The sequence below is a fragment of the Camelus dromedarius genome, chromosome 4 (assembly GCF_036321535.1).
Source record: "Camelus dromedarius isolate mCamDro1 chromosome 4, mCamDro1.pat, whole genome shotgun sequence".
Classification (NCBI taxonomy): Eukaryota; Metazoa; Chordata; class Mammalia; order Artiodactyla; family Camelidae; genus Camelus; species Camelus dromedarius.
This window is the reverse complement of record NC_087439.1, coordinates 68,437,634-68,459,766: the sequence shown is the minus strand read 5'-3', so window position 1 is coordinate 68,459,766 and position 22,133 is coordinate 68,437,634. Positions and strand designations below refer to the sequence as shown.

General features: G+C 37.0%; 1 protein-coding gene across 4 annotated transcripts in view; it reads left to right on the top strand.

Moving 5' to 3' along the window:
* Positions 1 to 22,133, top strand: part of PARD3B (par-3 family cell polarity regulator beta) — a 924,313-nt gene that overhangs the window by 466,058 nt on the left and 436,122 nt on the right. For all 4 annotated transcript variants that reach the window (XR_010380651.1, XM_031451950.2, XM_064485062.1 and 1 more), the window contains exons 5-7: positions 6,951 to 7,039; positions 15,018 to 15,104; positions 20,765 to 20,890. Coding sequence is in view for 3 of the 4 variants with exons in the window: in XM_031451950.2 (XP_031307810.1) it covers positions 6,951 to 7,039; positions 15,018 to 15,104; positions 20,765 to 20,890 (302 nt within the window). In the remaining variant the exon portion in view is untranslated. The remainder of the gene's footprint in view (positions 1 to 6,950; positions 7,040 to 15,017; positions 15,105 to 20,764; positions 20,891 to 22,133) is intronic.

Below are 22,133 nucleotides of genomic sequence, written 5' to 3'. Positions count from 1 at the left end.
CAGACTCACATCATAGAAAACAAACTTATGGTAACTAGGGAGGAAAAGGGGGGAGGGATAAATTGGGAGTTTGGGATTTGAGGATACTAACTACTATCTATAAAATAGGTAAACAGCAAGGGCCTGCTGTACAGCACAGGGAACTATATCCATTACCTTGTAATAGCCTGTAATGAAAAAGAATATGAAGAGGAATACATACATGTGTGTGTATAACTGACTCACTGTGCTGTACACCTGAAGTCAATACAATATTGTAAACCGACTACACTTCAAAAAAAAAAAAAAAAAAAGAATTCTGGACTCTGGCTTTGTCACTATCCCAGTAAGTAAAAAGGGGTTGTCACCTCACCCTTCTAGGGCTCGGTTTCCTTAGCTATTAAATGAGTGGACTAGACCAGCTTGTCAGCATCATTTTTTCCAGGGCGTACTTAACATTGCTCAGGATTTCTGAGGATCTGCACTAGTTACTATAAGGCGGTGCCAATTTCTAGATATATGGATACATAGTCTAATATGTATATAACTATTTACATTTGTTTTTATATACATATGTATGTATATATAAAATCAATTATAGGCATGTTAAATTGCCAGGACTGAAATATTCTGGGGTAGCATCAGTGAAGCCAGTTGAGGGATTTCCCATGGCAAGGCATTGCCCGGGGCCCGAAGAACCTATATTGGGTCAAGCTTGAATAACAGTGTTTGACTACCAAAACGCGTGTTTGTCTCATATGTGTGCTTATCAGATACAGCTTGTTTTTACTTGAGCACAGATATTCTTGTTCAAAAAAGTCAAAACAAATATTCTGAAATTAGGCCCAGAATTTTAATTTTAAAATTTACATGATGTTTATGTATGAGCACCAGGCACCTAACCTGGCATTCACATCTTCTCTGTATAATTTTTCTATCATTCTCACTCTGAAATTCATATGCAATTTCAAAAGAAACATTTGCAGTTGGCTTTTCAGAATGCAAATCTTGTTATAAAATGCACCTGAGCTTTTGAAACTTAACTCAGTTGCTGTTAAAATTTGTGGGCAAGTGGTTTCAAATGTGGCTAAAATGCATTGACGAAGGGGAAAGAAATCAAGGCCATATATTTTCACTTGTAAGTCAAAGGGAGCCCTCTATTAATAAAGAGACATCTATTTCAGTTCTCATCTGAGAGATGAAGGGCTGAGCTGTAAGGCTGCTTTTAATATTGTTTTATAGCTGTGGTTGACTAGGGAAAAGCAATTTGAACTTCGGTAACATTTTCTTCCAAAAAGTTTCGGGAGTGTTAAGTTTATTTGGAGATACATAACTTAATGAGGCTACATCATGAATATACTTCCCTGTATGAAATCATTGACTGGTACCCACCGTGAACTGAAATGATAGCCTGATGTCAACACCAGGATCACCCTGGGGAGAATTCTGCCCCGCCTGGTGCTTGGCCCCTTCCAAGCAGCTTGTGAGCACTTGCCATGTGAGCACTGGTGCTAACGAAATGTAAACACCTTTGCTTTCCAGCTGCTGCTAATTGGTTTGGGAATATTTATGTAAGTGTTGATTTTAAAGCTAAAAATAGTGCAGTGATGTTTAAATCCAACTCATTCTGGCTGTCAGAAATGCTCCTGTGATCCTGAAAGTGTTGCTAAAAATGTTCCCTTTTTAAAAATTGTAGTAATTAAGCTTGTCTGTTGCGAGAGCCACATATGATATGTTCCCTGCTCTGATAATCAGAGAGGTAAAGGACAAGCTTCTTAAAGGTCTCTGCCTGGCTGGCAAGATGCGGCCTCCTGCTGAACTTTATTAGGGAGCCAAGTATTGTCATGTGAGCAAAAGGAAGAGACAAAGTAAATTTCAACACAGCTTTATCCTTTTATGTTCTATGCAACTGACCACATCTCTATTTTAAATTAACATTAAAAATAGAAATTAGAGTAATTTTGTCAATAAAATTAAGTATAGAGCTTCTCAAATCATTGTATTTTCTGGAGGCAAGTTTGAGGATTTGAAATCACATAATTAACATTATCTAAATGTAAAGGTGAAGGAAGAAATATAGTGATTATTCAGCACCCATTGTCTATACTTCTAGCTCCTTATAATCAGATTAACTTTTCCCCTTTATTTTCAGATGTAAAATTCATGATTTTACAGATTTTTCTCAAAATTATTTATATAGGCTATGAGGAAAAAAGTATCATTTTCATTTTTAGATATGTGTGATTTCGTGACTTCATTTCAACATGTAATTTAGTGAAGGAAAAGCCTAAGTGCTCTTAAATTATTGCTTGTCATTTATTTGGTAATTTTTGAAAAAGTGATTATATGGACCCTGTCAAGAAATAAGCTGCCTTTGTCTCTACGTCTTGAAGCACTGCACTGCTACAGTATTGTTGAAGTCAGTTTGGAATTGGCTTTGTGTCCTTGTGGGATGCCCTAAGCGTTTGTCTGCCTGCCCCATCTCTAGACAATATCAAAGAACTCTTTTACTGCAATATATAGAAATGATTTTGACAAGTGACAAACACTGCCCATCAGTTGAGATGATAAACTGTAGTTACTACCCTTTTTGATAGCTGTAGCCAGACAGAGCTTTTGATGCTCCATTTGAAATAGTAGAATCCTTGTCTTAGACGTAGAAGTCTGTGAATGTGTGTCCTTTTAAGTTTGTAGGTATTGACATGATTGCTATAAACCTAAAGTCAGTCCGGAATTACCCTTGAGCAAATTATCACATTGCAATTGGCCCAATATTGCTTTCAAATTCTAATTGACATTTTCATTTACTTGAAGCATTAAGTATGTTGTTGACATAAATAAAATCTACACTTACTGTCTAACTAGAACTAGAAAAAAAATCCTTTTAACCTTGCAGAATGTTGATTTGAACCAGAAAATATGATATTTTCTTACTTTGGCATGGGATCAACAAGAAAATTCCAGCTGGAGTAGGGACCAAATAGTCAAACATAGATAGTTAAAACCTTGTAATAAACATCCCATTTTTTTCTTTGACATTGTGAAGATACATGTCCCTACACAGTTATGAAACCAAAGAGAATGTTTATTTTAATAACTGCCACTGTTAGCTGCTCATAGATTAGAAGACTTTATATTGTTAAGATGATAATACTCTCTAAATTGGTCTACAGATTTAATGTGATCCTTATCAAAAGCCAGTTGGTGTTTTTGCAAAAAGTTGTTTCTTGGATTCTAAAATTCATATGAAAATGCAAGGGACCCAGAAGAGCCAAAACAAACTTTAAAAAAAAAAAGTTGGAGAACTCTCAATTCCTGATTCCAAAACTTTAGTAGAAAGCTAGAATAATTAAGACTGTACAGTACTGGCATAAGTTTGCAAGTATAGATCAACGGAATAAAACTGAGAGTCCAGAAATAAACCCTTGCACTTTTGGTCAGTTGAGTTTTGATAAGGAGTTTCCCCTAAGTGGGGAAAGAAGAGGTTTTTCAAAAAATGGTGCAGGCACAACTTAATATCCACACGCAAAGAATGAAGTTAGATCCCCTACCTCACACCACGTACAGAAATTAAGTCAAAATGGTAATAGGCCTAGTATAATAATTAACGTTATAAAACTCTTAGAAATAAATTCAGGAGTAAGTCTTTGTGCCCTTGTGTTAGGCAGTGTTTCTTAGCTATAACACCAAAACACAAGTTACAAAAGAAAAAATAGATGAATTCTTAGCTACAAAACCAAAACACAAGTAACAAAAGAAAAAACAGATAAATTGAAATTCATTCAAGTTAAAAACTTTTGTGCTTTAAAGGATCCATCAAGAAAGTGAAAACACAGCCCATAGAATGGGAGAACCAAGTGTTCATAGCAACATTACTCATAATCAGCAAAAGTGGAAACAACCCAAATGCCCATCAAGTGGTCAATGGTAAAGAGAAAGTGGTATGTCCATACAGTGAAATATTTGGCCATCAAATGGATTGAAATACTGTTACATGCCAAGCGTGGAAGGGCCTTGGGGATGTCATGCTGAATGATGGAAGACACATACCTTATGGTTCTGTTTATGTAAAATGTTCAGAATAGGTAAATCCTTAGAGACAGAAGGTAGGTTAATGATGGCCAGGGGCTGTGGAAAGGAGGAGAAATGGGGAGCACTGGCTAATGAGTAGGGGTTTTCTTTGGGGGGTTTTGAAGTTGTTCTAAAATTAGATAGTGGTGACAGTTGCAAAACTCTAATTTAAAAAGGACTGAGTTGTACTTTTGGAAAGGGTGAATTTAATGTAATTTAAATTGTATCTTAATAAAGCTTTTATAAGAGAAAAATAGTGGATCTTAGAGCTCCAGTCAAGCCTTGAGATGATTGCAGCTATTGCCCTGCTGATATCTTGACTGCAGCCCCATGAGACGGTCTACCCCAGGACTGCACCGCTAAGCCACTTCCAAATCTCCGACAGAAACTTTGAGAAATAGTGTTTACTTTCTTACCCATTTAATTTTGAGGTAATTTATCACACAGCATTAGGAGACTAATACAGTACCATTCAGCTTACTTATTCATTAACATTCACTAAATGAGCTCTGTGCATCAGGTACTTAATACAGAGAGGACTAGACACAGCCTCACCCTTCAGAGAGCCCCCTCTTGTGTGGGAGAGAAAGATGAGAAAGTTAACGATTTTGACATACATGCAGTCATCAAATGTTCTGACATGTGTGACAAGTTCACATATTTTGTTAAAGTTTCAAGTTCACATATTTTGTTAAATTGTCTCCGTAAGTATTTTTGTAATTTGCTGACCCTGTGTCTTTTCTTGGTAAGCATGCATCAAGCCCTTCATAACAATGTGAATATTTGAAAGCTTTCAAAGATGCTATTCTTTGAAGATTTGATGCCTTAAACTAAAAAGTGTTCTTTAACCTTCTGATTTTTCTTCCCTTTCTTTATCCTCATGGAGAGGAGAAAACGAATAAGTTTCTAAAAATCTAATGTAGATCAAGTCCTTCACAAAACTACCAACTTAGCTAGGTTAAATGTTGCTCATTCAATAGCTAGGTTAAATGTTGCTTATTCAATCTAAAAATGAAATATATTTTTAAAATCATTTACAAGGACAAACTGCTTGAGCTGTGGCTCCATGTCTTGTTTTCTTAAAAATATTAATCCAATTCCTTTATGTCCAACCTTTTAACTCATGTGTTGTAATGTTTTGTTGAAATGCATTTAGAGCCATGAAAGCATCATGTGACGTGTTGTTTCAGTGAATCCTGCATCCTTAACTAGCACTGCCTGTGACTCTGCTTCTGAAGAGTGGTGTATCTGCAGAATGACTGTTAAAGTCCAGTTACAAAGCCTAACAGAGATGGGTGGGCAGTATAGCTCAGTGGTAGAGTGCATGTTCAGTCGTGCGCAAGGTCCTGGGTTCAATCCCCAATGCCTCCATCAAGGGAAAGAAAAAAAAAAAACAAAATGAAAAAAGCCTAACAGAGAATTAGTGTCTTAGGTAAATGAGAATTGCTTCTTTTTCAAATCCATTCTTCCTTCTGCATCATATCCAACTCAACTTTGTCCTGGAGTGCAGAACCTCTCTGTAAGCAGAAGAATATTTACCATTAAAAAAAAAAAAGAAGAAAGACCTACAAAAGATTGCTTTGGCAGTTCAGGGACTTTTATAGTTCCATATAAATTTTGGAATTGTTTGTTCTAATCTAGTTCTGTGAAAAATGTGAGTATTTTGACAGGGGCTGCATTGGATCTGTAGATTGCTTTGAGTAGCATGGCCCTTTTGATAATGGTGATTCTTCCAATCCAAGAGCACAAGATATCTTTCCATTTCTTTGTATCATCTTCAGTTTCCTTCATCAGTGTTTTACAGTTTTCAGAGTGTAGATAACCTCCTTGGTTATTTCTAGGTGTTTTGTTGTTTTTGTTGCAATAGAAATATTTATACCAGTTACAAAATTCTGGTTTTTGAAGTGGGGGAAAAAAGTGAATGAAGGGCTGCAAATGGCAAAATATCCTTTTTTTATGGGTGAGTTGTATTCCATTGCATATTTATGCTGCATCTTCTTTGTCCATTCATCTATTGATGTGCACTTAGGAAGCTTCATATCATGGCAATTATAAATAATGTTGCTGTTAGGAGTGGTGTGTATGTATCATTTTGAATTAATTCTTATTTTGTTGTTGGCTTTGTTCCTTTGACAACTATGTAAGTTTAAAAAGCTAAAGCTAAGCATTCTTAGAAACAATGAACAGTACATATATATAAATTTTTTAAACGTGCAGTATATTGTATGTATGTATTTATATGCAATATATTGTATATATGCAGTCAAACTGTAACAATTCTACCTAATAAAACTGAAAAGAAAAAAAGTGTTTATCATTTTAGAAATTAAATGGTTAATTTTAGTTTCTCTTTGTTGAAGATCATCCTCAAATGAAAGTCTTAAGACAAAGCAAAAACTCCAGATTTCTTTTCCTGCACTATTCCTGTTATACTTTTGACAGACGTGACCTTGCTAGGCAACTTTTTTTTTCATGGATTTTGCTTTCTTTTTATTTTTAGTGTCACTGGGAGGGTGCAAGCAAGTACAGTACATTAAAGCTAATACATCACCACCTGTCAATGGCACCTTCCCTTTGGACCCCCTTTTTCGTGCTGATTTCAAACACTCAGTCCCAGAAGCTTATGGTTGAGTAGCAGGAAGCTAAATGATGTATTCCAAAGCTCTTAACATATTGCCTTGTGTAAATGGCCCATTTGAGTATTTCAGAAACCAAATGGGAGAGAAAAGAATATTGAAAGCACTGAAAAGATTAACACCTGTTTCCAGTCTTCAAAGAAATTGGAGCACACTATATATCCGGAGTAAAACCATTTACTCTTTCCTGTTGAGATATTTTATTCAAAAATTTCAGTTCCATACACATAGGATCCACATGTTTATGGGTTTGTTTCACTGCAGAATTCCACACAGGACTTAGAAGATGGAGAAGTTATGAATGGTGCGCAGACGGAACTATTGACATCGCCGAAAACTATGGATGCCTTGAGGTACTCTCTTTACGTGAATAAGAATATTTTAATTCAATTTAATGTTTGTATTTTAATGGCTTATGGTTGTTTTTATTTAGGAGGAAAGATCAAGATAAATAGAATACTAGAGTGATACCTAATTCTAAAATTAATTGCTTAATTACTCTTTTCTCTTGTTTTCTTTGTATGATATGAGAACTTCTTGACAAACATATATACAAATGAGCTTCAATCCTTCCAACTCTTCTGCAACCTGGATTTCTTAATTGCTTTTTTCTTCCCTTTGAACAACATTTCTGAGTTCATTGTGGTTGAGTATTTTACTTTGACGTTAGCTCTTTGAATATTGCTTTGCATTGTGTTTTTAACAATCTTGCAATATTTCACCCTATGTATATAAAGTAAATCTAGCCTATCAAACAGGATTTTCCGTGTTTTTAATGTAAGTAACTCATTATAGGAAGTCAGCTGTTCTCATGTTTACCGGTACTTCCTTTGCTCAGTGTTAACTTCCAGCTCATCCTTGGCTACTGCCTGGGTCCAAATCCCAACTCTGCTTACGCTTACTAGTCTAGGAGCTTAGGCAGGTTGCCCATCGGTCTTTGCCTTAGTTTCTGGTCTGTAAAATGGAAATAATGTTAAAACCTTCTTCAGAGGGCTGGAATGAAGACGAAATTATTTAACATATATAAAGCACTTTGAACAGTGCCTGAGTCAGAGTAAGCCCTGTGAGTACTTGCTGCTGCTGCTCATACTGTTACCATCATCATCTCTCTTGTTATTAGCATCATCGTCAATATCATCATTTTTAAAGCTGCTTCAAATTTTGTGTTAAGTCATTTCCTATTTACTAGGTTGTTGTCTTCAGCACTAGAAGGTGATGATTCTCAGGCTGACAGTCATCCATTCATTCACTGAGTCAGTGTACCCCTTTCACTCAGTCCAGTTAGTAACAGGCGCCTAGCATGTTACGTGGAATGAGCTTTAAAAAAAATGTGATCATCTTTTATCACGCTGCTATACTGCGTGGATTGTCCTTAAGTTTATAATTTATGGCCCTATGGCATAGTTACTCATTCTTTAGATTGTTTCTTTGATTAATGAGCTGCATAATATTAAAAATTTGGTGCAGAAAATCTCCAGGGCACTCTCTTTTTAGAAGTTTGATAAGGTTGTTTTGGGAGGTAAGCGTAATGAATGTAATACTCTTAATTCTGTTTGCCTTTCATTTCACTTTATTTTAATGTCAGCTTTTTGAAAAGTTTGCTGACATCTTGGCTAAGTATTATGTGGGTAGTTGTTAGAGAGTGAACAGTTGTTTGCTTTATGGCTGCATGGACAAATTAGCTAAGCTTTCTCTGGATATAAGGAGTTCAGAGAAATGGAGTATAAGAATTTTTTAAAATATTGTTATTTAGTTAAAATACATCTGTGTTTATGTGTAATTTTATTATCAAAACAGACTTTTTGCATGAGTTTTATTAGCACCTTGAGCAGGCTAAGAAAGTGTGACTCAGAGTGATTGACTTCTAGAGACCCAAACTATATTCACCACCCTTGTCTCCAGGTCCTCTGACTCTGGCATTACCTGTTGTGCGCACCTTCCCTGATTCCTTGGTGGTTTATTTCATGCAGCATTACCAGGGCTAGGAAACCTCACTGGTGCTCGCCACGTTTGAGGCCAAGTTTAGAAAGTAGAGCGAGTGCAAATTCCGTTACTTGCAGATGCTGGATGGGAGGAGGATGCGAAGCATTTTAACAGCGTGGAATGCAGAGCTGGGGGTGGGGTGCAGGAAGCTCAGAGACTGCAGTTCCAGGAGAGGACATTGATTCTAACTGATATGGGATGAGGAAGACACACCCAAGGGAAAATAGGAAGCCACTTACTGCTGAGGTGTGCGGTCACTTTTTCTCCTGGGGCAAGGAGGGTCTGATACCACCCCTAGAGCTTGCTCCAAGAATAGAACTCTGGGCTTACTTCCATGTAGGTGGCATGGAAGCTAAGGAACGTGTTACAGAATCCATCTCGAAATGTCTTGAACCTGTCCTGCTGTTTGAATTCCCATAGTTATTGCTCAAGCCTTTGTTACTTTTCTGTCAGACTACTGTAATAACCTAACTTCTCCTGAGCATCAATCTCTCCTTGTCTAATTGATCCCACATATCACTACTAGATAATTTTTAAACCACAGCATTTATCAAGGCATTCCTTAGTTCTAAAACTTAAGTCCTGAGTTTGAGCACTTCCTGTGTAACCTTGGACTAATTATTTAACCTCTTTAAAGTTTTTTTTTTTTTTCCCCTGTGGAAAACGGGCAGTTGCACTAGCATAATACTAAATGAAAGACTGGATAAACATTCATTCCTATTTCAGTTGTCATTATCACATGTACAACAGTTTATTACAACTATTTGTCATTTTCCCAAACAAGAGTGTGATTCCCCCGACGCATTCCCGAAACCTAATACAGATCTTGGAACATAATAGTGGCATATTTGTTGAATGAATAACTGACTGGATAAAACACAATAATTCATAAATCATAACTATTGACTGCTCACCCATAATTAACAGAAACATTTATATTTAAGGAAAAATAACATTTAGAGGGAGTTCTCCAAATAGCCGTACAAGACGCATCTCCTGTGAAGTACTTCTCGGTTTACTTTGATCTTAAGAAGACAGTGAAGCAAGAGGTTGCTCTTGGGTGTTTCTTTTTTAAAATAAAATTACACCTTAAGGTTCTCTTTAAATAGCAAGTAATATGTACAAAAGACCTTCGCCTCATGCCTAGTTTCTCTCTCATTCCTGACCTCACCTTATTCCAGACTTGCCTTTTTTCCCAGGCTTAAAACTGTTACCATTTTTTATCCCATCTTCTCATTTGCCTCTGGTATCTGTTCATTTGGCAAATTATTGACAGAGTCCATCTCAAAGTACCTTGAATCTTCCCCATGTTTTCATGCTTTATATGTAGCTATAATCATTACTCAAGCCTATTACCTGTTGGATAACATTATTGCAATGATTTACTAATTCCCTGTTCAAGTATCAGTTTCTGTCTTTCCTATTTCTAGTTGATCCCACACATCCCTGCCAGGTAAAATATTTCTAAACCACAGCATTTATCACAGTGCTCCTCAGTTCCAAGACCTCTAATGATTCCATTTTCTGCAAAATTAACCATGATTTTTTTTTTCCAGTTTGGAGTTTGACATATCACACTGAGGTTTGATCTCAAGATGATGGTTCAACCTTATCTCCTCAATATCTTCCCCTCTCTTCTCCTCCCTTCCTCCCCCTTCCTTCTCTCTTTAATATTACAGCCAATCAGCGTGTCCACAAACCATCCTGGTTCAGTCACTCAGAGCAGTTTTCTCTCCTATGCATGCCTCTCCAGCTTCTTCCCAGCTTTTCTGATTGAAGATCCATTTGCCCTTCTCAGTTCCCTCTGAAATCCCACTCCTTTGAGAAGATTTTTCTGATTCCAGCTCCCCTTCCCAATCCTGTGTCCTCTTCCTCTGAACCTCATCAGAAAGTACCTCTGCTCTGAAATTCAAGTGTCAAAGTGATTGAAAACTATGTCTCTAAAAAGCAATAAATTCCAGTTTGAATCCTAACTTTACCTTACGTGAATGGTGTGATGCTTGACAAACTATTTAACTTGTTAAGCATCGGTTTACTAATTTGTAAACTGGAAGTGATATATTTACTTTGTACATTGGTTGTGAGTACTGTTATAATGCCCAGAAGATGGTTAACATACTGCTTCTGCAAAATAGCTTCCATTCATTGAGAATATACTAAAATTCCTGCTACTGTTCTCTTACTTTGTATTATTTTACATTACCTGGTCTAATCTACCCCCCTAGATTATGAACTCTTCAAGCATTAGACTTTGTTTTTACCTTGAAGAACTTCTTCATTGGGATGACTCAATTAAATATGTGTTGAATTCAGGTGCATTAAGTGAATCCCACCACCACCAACAAATTCTTTGTTAGATGTTTTACTCATTATAGTTACATCAACAAGACTTTTCACCATCCAGTAGACCTCAGTGTCAACCACAAGCTCTTTTGGAGGTTTCTCTCTGTAGTCCATCTCATATGGCTGTATATGACAGTCCTGGCCATCAGTCCCCAAAGAACACCAGCTCTTACCTTCTCTCCATCTGTTACAGCCCAGTGTTTTCTCTACCAGCAGTTTAATTATGAAGGAAATATGTTCCTCTATCCTACCATATTTAAGGGTTAAAAAAAAATGCTTACTGAAGAAATCGATTGGAAAAAGCTGGAAAGCTGGAAATACATGATTCTCTTTTAATAAGTAAGCTTGTTTGTTCCCTCAGAACATTCTAATAGTCATGCTAATAGCTGGTATTACTGAGCCCTTTGTACATCCCAGATACTGTGTGTATGACGTATGTGTATAATGTTCTCTATTTTTTTCTTTAAAACCAATCCCTCTGTTTGGCATTTTTCTTAATTCCTTCATTGTCCCAGTGAGGAAACTGATACTTTTGGTCTTCGTTTAAGTGATTTGACTCAGACACCCTGCTAACAGCCACTACTAGGGTATGCTGTCTCTCTAATTTCCCAAGTTAACCATGATTTCCTTCTGAAACAAAGCGTCTTCCCCTCCAACACCCCCGCCCCCCGCCCTCAGTCCCATCTTTTCCTTACCCTATCCCTGGCCTATCCCTGGGCGGACTCATCTTAAAGACGCTGTGTGTTCATCATGTGTGGAGGAATTGGAACTACGGCCATCCGTCTGCTGCTCCAAGTGTGTTCTCTCCCTCAAGCTCCATGTCTGTCTTCTGGAAGGAACCCAGTGAAGCACTTTCCATCTAGTTCTTGACCTAGCTGTTCACAGCAGGCTCATTTTAAACCACTGATTCTGCACTTTTGCCCATAGTTTTGTCCTAAACTCTGAGATAGGTAGCAGCTGGTTCCAGTGATTCTTTGAATCAGTTTTGTCATTTGGACCTTAAACATTTAGGTTGCTTAAGACTATTGGACCGAATGTCTTGTGACTATCTGCTTTTGTTTTAGTATGTCTTAGAAAGTTGTATAAAGTTAGTTATTTTGAGCTTAGTGAAATCCTCTGACTCTTTCTGTGTCACTGAAGTATTTTTCCTTCACCCCATAGTTCATTTTTAGTCTGTTTTTCACAAGTAGCTGCCAGCCCCTTTTTCTTTCCACTGCTGGAATATCCTTCTCACTTCATTCTTTACATTTTCCGTCCTCAGTCCACCTCCAAAGCATAAATAAACGTGTACGTATCCTGCTCATTGGTCCTTGAACTCTGCTTTGCAGTTTGCCTAAACAAGTAGCATCAATGCATATTTTCACATCTTAGTTAAATATCATTTTATGAGATATGTATTCAAATAATTGTGTCTAGTCCTCCTTGCTGTGTTCCACAAGGGTGTATATACAGAGATTTCTACAGAACCCCATTAGTATATATAACACCGAGTGGTTTTGTCCCCTTTTAAAATAAATAAAAATATATGGACTGGTCTATGAGGCTTCCTTTTTCAAATGCCTTTCTTTCCATCTTGAAACAAATAATGGATAACAATTTATAAAGAGCATGGTAAAGCATAGTCTGTGTAAAATGTGTAATGCTATATTAAATAAATCTAATTCTCTAAGTGTCTGCGTATTACAATCAACAAAATTGAAAGTCTTTTATGCTTTTTGCCTAGGATAATATTTTTGTCATAGTAGTTTAACATTTGTCAAATATCATTCTAGCCAAAAAATTGTAATTGTCACATACAAAGACTGCATAAAAGTTTATTCTGAAATACTGAAGAAAAGGAATCTGACAGAGTTGAAATAAACCTTAATACTGCAACCCCCCAAAAAAGTTTCAGTATTTTGAAATAAAATTGATTAACAAATTAGAAGATTTATTTTATTCAGTGAATGTAAAAATACAAGATTGATGATTACTGAAGAGTAGGTATCAGTATGACACATAGAATTTATTATGTTTTACAGGAGTTTTGAGTGAGATAAAGAAATATTTGCAAACTAGAAAAAAAAGAGAATCTATAAAGCCATTCTAAAAATTTTTAAGCTGAAATCTTGTAGTCTATACTGAATACTTATATTCCAAAGCCTCTAAATAATACACATGAATGTTCTATCAGCATGTGGATATTTAATACATTTATTAGGAGAAATTTATGTCATCCTCTAAGTACAAAACTGTAAAAATACATTATAGAGGTAGAGATAATCAAGTTTCAATGGTTAAACAAGATTTTAGTCTCTTGTCTTTAGAAGTCTTTAAAATAATATCGTAACCTTAGAATGTGAATGCTTTGGGTTTAGTCTTCCTTAAATACCTATGAATGAACTACAAATCTGTTATTATATAAACATGATTGCTTTGTGGTCCATTGAAAGCTATACAACTTTCTCTTCCCACCAAACATCTTATCTTCAGGACTTATAATGCATATCTATATAGTCTACTTCATATGCATATATTCAAATGGTGTCTTTATGCTCACACAGAAAGTATAGAGAAGAATCTATTTTATCCCATGATGCCAACACTCTTAAGATTTATTTTGTTTGTAACTTTTATTCCAGGCCTCTGATATAACCTGCTTGAGTGAACAAGTTTTAAATATATCAGCAATATCTGAGCAAAACTCATTTGAAATTTATTATCAGTTTGAAATTCCATCATGTTCCACAAATGTTGGAAACTGACATGCTCTTTTTTGCAGTTCTTAATGATAATAGGTTTGCAATGAAAACACATTAAAAATAAGCCTAGTCCACTGATGAGAATATATTTAATGTATTTATTTTAGATTGCTGATAATTTAGGGAATACTTCATGCGGAGTGAATTCATCAGGCATCTTGTTTTCTTAATGCTGTTCTCAACTTTACAGCAAGGAGCCACAATTTCCCCATTTTCAATTTGGAGCAGAGAGGCATTGGTAGCAGCTGTAGCTCTTAATTTGACATCTAGTTTCAGGTCATTTTCATGTAAATAGAAAACAAGAGAGACCTGCCTACAATTTCCGTAATAGGGATGTTTGCTTCAACTTTATCATTTTTCCTCTGGCAATTTTATTTTCTCTCTCCAGGATTAAAGGAGCCAATAATTGTTCATGGTTATTATTTTTCATCTTTATAAAAACTTGTTAGTTTTACTTTCTATTACTCCAGAGCTCCCAATGCCTTATATATTTCAGTCATACACACTATCCATTAATGTTTCTAGCTCATCCTTTCCTTAATCTGGAGTAGGTTAGGCAGGTCAGGCTTTCTATTTCTTTCTGTAATATATTTTCTCCAAGCTTTGCAACTTCTTTTTTACCTCTGAAAAAAAAAATAGGTGAAAATTTGGAATTGTTCCACTGAATACAACTGATGCCTCATTGAAAGGAAAGTTTGAGTTTTGATTTATAATGCTTTGAGCATGCCCATATGTACCACCAACTGTGGCTTCACAGTTGTTTAAAATGTAATTCTGTGCTTTTTCTAATAAATACGTATTTTATTTCATTTTTTTTCCTCTGTTCTGGGGTATAAATGCTACTTTATGCTTAAGCATAGATATGCTTAACTCCATGTATTTTGCCATCTATACAGTAATTTTCAAGTGTATCTCAATGGGGAGAAATTTCATTTTGTGTACATCGTTTTTAAATATGTTGATTTATGCAGATTAAGTTAAGTAGGAAGTTATTTTTGTAGGTAGTCATTTCCATTTGTTCCTCTTCTAGGAGAAAAAATAAGAAATCAGATAGTCTTTTACACATTTTATTTCCTGGATCTTCTGTGACATACCAGCAAATCACATACCCCTTTGATTTCATCTCTGCTGTTGAATTTGCAGTAGTTGTTATAATCCTAAACTTTTTTGTTTGGTGTTTTTACTGTGCCACATCTGGCTTTTTGTTTTGTTTCTGTTTCAGCAGAGACTCATCTGTACTCTTATTTTTTTTTTTCTGCCCCAGTGATATGACAAGAACAGTGGAGCTATCTGGGGAAGGAGGCCCCTTGGGAATACACGTAGTGCCCTTCTTTTCATCTCTGAGTGGAAGGTAAGATGTTTTCCTTACATCAGAAGCTCATACTAATGAAAAACTTGACTTGAGCTCATTTTCCCAAACATTTTCAGAAGATTCAGTATACATCTTTATTATTTAGATGAATACCTCAAGATATACTTCTATTGGCCACTTACGTGTTAGAAACAAAACTAAAATCACTTACTTCTAGGATATGATGGAAAAGAAAAAAAATCATGGTTTCTGCATTTATAATTAACTAAGAAGTACTTTCTTAAAGTATTCTTATCAGTGACATGTAGTAAACAGAAACCCGGGGAAAGACTTGAACATATATTGTTAGATATATATGGCAACTGAATTTTTTAATGTTCAGACATGTACTTAAACAAGTGAAATATAGTAATCCCAAACTGGTATTTCTTGATAATGTTCAGGTGTATATAACTTAGAATAATAAATATTCTAACATTATAAGTAGTTACAGGAGAAGCTAAATATGTTTTGATGATTTTAGCTATAGTAGCAAAATGCCATTATGGTAATTATTTTGTTCCAAAATGTAATCAATTAAGCATAATTTACCACACCTTTTGAAATTTTAGGGACATTATGTTTCTAAATCTACTCGGGTAAACGGTAATGTAGATTGTGTCACCATTTCTTGAAATTCCTGTCTACCTAACTGGACGTAAAACTTACTTTACTGATGGGAATTAAAGTGTGTGCCTGAGAGTTAATATTAGTATTAGTGTAACAACCTTACAGAACTAGTACTAGACATTAGGTTACTTTTCAATAGGATGACTGCCTTTAGCTCTAGACTGATACTGAAAAAGGCGATCAGAAACTTAAAGAAAATTAGTTTCTCACCCATATGACATGACTGTAATTAATTTGCTAAATTTATTTTCTTGAATGTATCACTGGAAGGACAAAACACTGATTTTAGCTTAGGGAATCAAAGGCCAGAAAAGTCTGTTGATTTTCTCAAGGTCACACAAAAGCCACATGCCCTTACTGCATTGCTCTTTCTAGAACAAAAATTCTCCCAAAGGTTATATAGTATTAATTTACTTATTCTGAGTATTTATTCAATTCAGTCTGCCATACAACAGAAAGAGCAGATTTAGTCATGATATTTTGGTTGGCATCATTTTCAGCAGGTAGCCATCTGCTACCTGTAATTGCAAAGTCATCACCTTTTTTAGCAAATAACATCTGATGCCAAGCTCTTGCTGGAATGCATGTCCCCTAAAAAGAAATGAACTGCAAAGCTAGTGGCTCTTATTGTCTCATTTCCTGTATGTGTTAATAAGTGTGTTTATAAATGTTACGGGTTATGGCACAGGACAAGCTGAGGTTGTTTTTGATAGACAGGGAGACTATTTACCCAGTTGTCATGAGAAATTCTAATGGCTTTTGGCAGAAGTGGGCTGATAGAGCTTTGTGAAATACCAGAGTGGTTAAATTACCAGGCCCTTTAGCTTAATGAAGCCGGAATAGAACACAAGATCATCCCAATTTTGAAAACATGAAGAAATATACAATGTGACAGTCACCACACTTCATTTTCAGTAGTTGGGAGAACAAGTTGACCTTGTGGACCAGAAATCACCTTCTCCCACTTTAAATGAGGAAAACACACTAGAATGTATTGATTTTCTCCCTGCTCCTTCCTGTTCTGATTTCTAGCATAAGCCTTGCAGGAGAGGAGAAAGAGTATTGGACTTGGATTTGGAGCAGTTGGATTTGAATCTGTGTTCCCTTTTGTATAAGCTTGAGCAAGTCCCCTAAACTTGCCTCTTGTGAAAACCTACTTCACATCAAGGTTATGGGGATTAAATGACATTAAAAATATGAAAGCCCCTTGTAAAACACACAGCAGATGAATGTGTGAAGTATTAGAATTATTCCTACTTTGGCTAAAACAGAAAAGCCTGGTTCAGAAGTGCACTTTTATAAGTTCATGGTCAGCTGTTCAGTAACTTGATGAAATAGTTGCATAATTTTTTTTTTTTTTGCTATCCACCAGTATTATAGAAAGGAAATTTAATTAAAAAAAATAGTATGGAAGTTGAGACATGAGCCAATAAAAGTTAAGAAGTAATGAGTACAGGCTGAAACAGCACACTTAACTCAACCCATGTGTCTAGAAGCAACTGCATATAGAGCGTGTCAGACAAGTGTCTGACTTCCTCAGGCCATGTGGTCTCACCGTGTGAGCGCAGGGGGTGCGGGTTGGGGAGTTAGGGTCATAGTAGTATACTTAGTTCTTAATTTCCTTCCATTTATTGGCTTATGTCATTATTTAAAATTAGAATTTACATTTAATTATTTACTAAGACTACTGTAATGGGCTTTGCCTTCAATTTCTTTTTGATTTTTTTTTTCTTTAAGAAAAATAGAGCCACACCTGTTTGTAGAATGAGCTCTCTAATCAAAGTTAGAACACCCTGAGTACCACACGGTGGCTGCTGTACTGGATAAGACCTCAATGGATTTATTAGGGTGCAGAATGCTACTTGTATGGAGGAACGTTGGCTTGCACAAGAAAAGCAAAAATGCAAAAAAGAAAAAAAAAATCAGAGTCCCTGAAAGTTAAAAGTGACTTAATTTCATTTTTTTTCAAAAAAGTCAACGTAGCTTTGTTTTAGAATTAAAAGTGTGAAATCTAATTTTTTTTTTTTAGCAAATAAAGATAGCATAATATACCTGTTTCATAGTAAAGACAGCTGAATACGAGGCAGAAGGCAGGACTGAGTGAAGAGTGACAGGTGATGTGAGGAGAGGAGATGTTTAGGTAGTGATGCTAAGCAAGCAAGTGGCTAAGGTGGGAAGTGATACAGTGTTAACACTCCGGTGATAACAGTGGGAAGAGAGGAGATAGCAAGCAGAGGGTAGGTTTGTGACTAAATGAGTATTAGAAGAGCAAGAAGCAATCGTTACCCCTCTTAATCACAGGGCTGTGGACTTCAGCCTCCATTATCACTGCTTATTAATGCAAATGAACTGGTTCGTCTCAGCCTACAACTCCTCGATGGCATTAATTCTTAAATCCTGAGGGTCTTGGTCCCAAACAAGACAGCTCCCATAGCCCTCTCAGTTGAGACAAAGAAGGTAAAGAGGAACTCTTTTCTGAGACTTTCCATGCTGGGGGATGAAATCAAATTGGAGGGAATCCATCCCTTCCTTAGACTAAAGAAGGCAGGAGGGATTTGTTGCCAGGGACCGAACTAATAAAATCAGTCAGTTTTACATTTTACCAAAATTACCTCTGACACATGGGTTTTATAGTTGGGCTTATTCTGTCAATAAATTTTTCATGGAAAGTTAGGTTATTTAGATCAGTGAGGTTCACATAGCATACTCCAGCTGTAATATGCCAGCTAAATTGCAACCCAGTGGCCTGAAAGAATTAATTCATCTCCCAAAATGTGAAATTAAATCCTAGGGAGTAACATTACATGACTGATGATGTACTGAATTAAATTAAAGGAAGACTTGAATGCTTGTTAAAAAAATATCGCTTACATAAACTAGTTTATAACCACATGTGAGCTTCCTAATGGATCATGTTGTTGTGAATCCACCATAACAAAAATCCAAAAATGTGAACTATTAGAGAGTTGTTTAATTTAGGAGAGAAACGCTGTGTTGTTGTATTCGTTTTTCCTCTTTTTGACACGTCAGGTAGCTCAATTTTTAATATTATGTTACGAGATTAAGCTGGGATTAATTGCTTAAAAATACCAATATAAATCTCAGATCCTTTATCTGAAAATAGTAGCTTTCTCTTCCACACAAAATATGATTAACTTACTAACCTACTAGAACTAGGAAACGAAGCATCACCGCACGCTCGCCCTCCGACCCGGAGCCTTCCCTGCAGTAGGTGGCGTGACCGTTCACTCCTCTCTCCTTCATCAGCGGACGGTGTCCATTTCACTTTTCTGAAGTGGAGATCTAAGTGGCCCTGCGTGTGACTCTCCTCCAGCCATCTTGAGGTGACCTGGGCTCTTTAGATTCACTGAGGCCCTGGAGGCAGAAGCCCCACTCTGTGGCACCTCCAAACAGGAAGACAGTTTTCTCCTCCACCTTCATCAGAGACTGCCCTTCTTCCATGGCTGATCCTAGTATTCACGCATCAAATGTGCTCATGTTTTATTTGGATTTGGGACTTAGTGCAAGGGGACTGTGTCATAGCTCCTAAGGCCCCTGTGGGAAAGAGGATGACAAAGTAGGGAAATGAGGGCGAGGGAAGGGGCGCAGGCAGTTTCTCCACATCCAGCAGACTCCTCTTGGAGGATGTATCTGTCTGTCTGTCTTCTGAGACAGTGGGACCCTGACATGCCACAAAGAACAGGGAAATCCCGCAAGTGAGAAATGGCTAAAATATACACGAGTTTGATTTCTTTTAGGTTTTAGTTCAGATACTACCAGTATGTAACAGGCACACGAAACTATACACACACACACACACTTTAATTCTTTATTTGTATTGCTGTAGTTTTCTTTCACCTTTTATTTTTCTCCAGCCCCCTCCCCTCTTGACTCTAAGCCACAGCCATGAAGCACCAAGAACCTGCAGGTATCTTCTCAGAACCCAGACACTTTCTGGTTAAAATTTCAGACGACTCTTCCCAAAGCCCTGTCTTCACACTGTCACTGCCTCGCTCAGAAGCAGCGAGTGGCACGGATACCACTCCAGCCTCATCAGACAAGTCCATCAGCTGGTATTCCAGGCCCCTGCTTGTGGCACTGGCCTCCCCAGCCAGTGTGAGCTCCAGCCCTGCTCCTTACATGAACCCGCCGGGTTTTCGCGCCTCCCTGTGTATTTTCTCTCCTTCTGTCCAAATCCAGCTCATTCTTCTGTTCTAGTTTACATCCCACCTTCCTCCCAAAACCTCCAATGAACACTCTAGGCTTATTGATATCTCCAGGGTTTTTTGTTTGTTTGTTTATTTTATTATTATTATTATTATTATTATTATTTTTTTTTTACAATTTTTACTATACTCGAAGCCTATACTGACCGTTGTCCTGGTCCCACAGGCTTGCCTCATACTCCTCCATCTGGGGCACATTGAAAAAACCCTCTATACACACTTGATTCAGTGGCACTAACAAATGGGACTGAATTTCCTTCTAAACTGAGTGATACGATCTGTGCTAGATGTTTACTTCTTAAAACGCAGACTATTGATCTGGGCAGGAAGACTGCAAAACATTATCATGTATACCTAACCCTCTCCCATTATCAAACATCGTGTTGCTCCCTTGGCACCTCAGACTTAACTATTACACAGTCGGCCCTTGTGTGATGCCCTCTCCAAACCACGAGTCCCCCGTGTCCTGAGCGCCAGTGAACTCCACTAGCTTTTTCTAAGCTTTCTACAAGCATGGGAAATAGAACTGTAGCTCAGTGTGCTCTGGGATGGTGTTTGGGTCTATTTGTCTTGAAGAGCTTCTTCTTTTTAGTGACTCATATGTGTATGTGTGATTTTTTGATTTTTTTTTTGTTTTTTGTTTCTTTTTAACTAAGGATTTAAATAACAAACAGTAGCCAGAATATAAAACATAATTTCTTTCAGAAGTAGAAATCAACACTTATTTCTGAACAGTTGCAAGTGGAGAATCAAGTCACGTATTATGATTCACTAATTCTGTTTTGACCTGAATTTTGCATGTAGGATTCTTGGGCTCTTCATCCGCGGCATCGAAGAAAACAGCAGGTCCAAGCGGGAGGGGCTGTTTCACGAAAATGAATGTATTGTAAAAATCAACAACGTGGACCTCGTAGACAAAACCTTTGCTCAGTAAGCATTTTTCCTTATTTTATTTACTTTGTGATTCCTGGAATGCTTATAATCATTACTGAGCTCATGATGATAAAAATGTAGGGTAGAACTTGTGGTCAATTCCCTTTGACCCCAAAACATCCATTTTCACATGCATCCTATGATTGAGCATCCTCAAAGGTGGCCTGCACATGTCCCTGACAGCCCGAGAATGGCAGACCACAGACAGAGCAAGCCTTCTGCCTGGTTGTCTTTCTGGGGCACCAAGAGATGGGCTTGTTTTTCTTGGGATACGGGTCAGTTAGACTGGTATTTAATGACTCTTTTCACAGACTGTTAGTTCAGCTTATTAATTAACTTCCTTGTTGTCAGCCGTCTTCCTTAAGCTAAATATCTGTGAGAGATGTCTGTGAAGACTCACTGAATAGTAGAAACAAAGGGAAAAAATTAAAATACTCTCCTTCAAGAAATCATTTCTCTGCATGTGAAAATGTTACAGGAATAGGTTCTTATACCTAAGAATTAGAGTCTGCAGCAGTTGGCATATATATGCTTTTTTTAAATGTAGATTGGCATTGCAGCGGAACAAGGGGATAAAGATGAATACTCTTTAGTAATGACCGCCAGCCTCTCTTGTGTCTGCTTGAAACAACTCTTAATATATCTTCTCTGTGGCCATTAGTCTCCAATATTGTGTGTTGTGTTGGGGGGGCGGGGGGTGAGTGATTGAGTGCCTGTGGGTGGAGGGGCATTGGGCCCTAGCTGCATACATGTGGAAGAAAATGAAACCTTAAGAGTCTCTTAGTGAAAATAATAATTGGCAAAATTATCATTGTTATCAGTTATGATATTATCTTTATATAACACTGTGCTTTTTTACAAGGACTTAATAGGAGTGCAGGGCAGACATGGTTACCCTGATATTTTACAGGTAGAAGTTGAGGCTCATAAAAATTCAGTATGGAGTAGAAATTGACTCCTGGTCAAGGAACTGAGCAGAGGAGTTGGGCTGTCTGTGTGACGTCTTCTCCCTCCTCCCCTAACAATGTAAACTCTTCAGTAAGGTGACGGGGAGCTCAGAGAGCTGTTGGAATTGAGATTGAATATTATTTGGTGTGGCTGCTCTGCCTGAAATAAAGGTAGCTTCAACAACATTTATTCTTTCTAAGAACAAGTAAGTGTGGAGATGGCAGTCCAGAGTTGGTATGGCAGGTCCACCATCAGCAGCGAGTCAGGCCTCTTCTGTTTTTCTGCTTCGCTG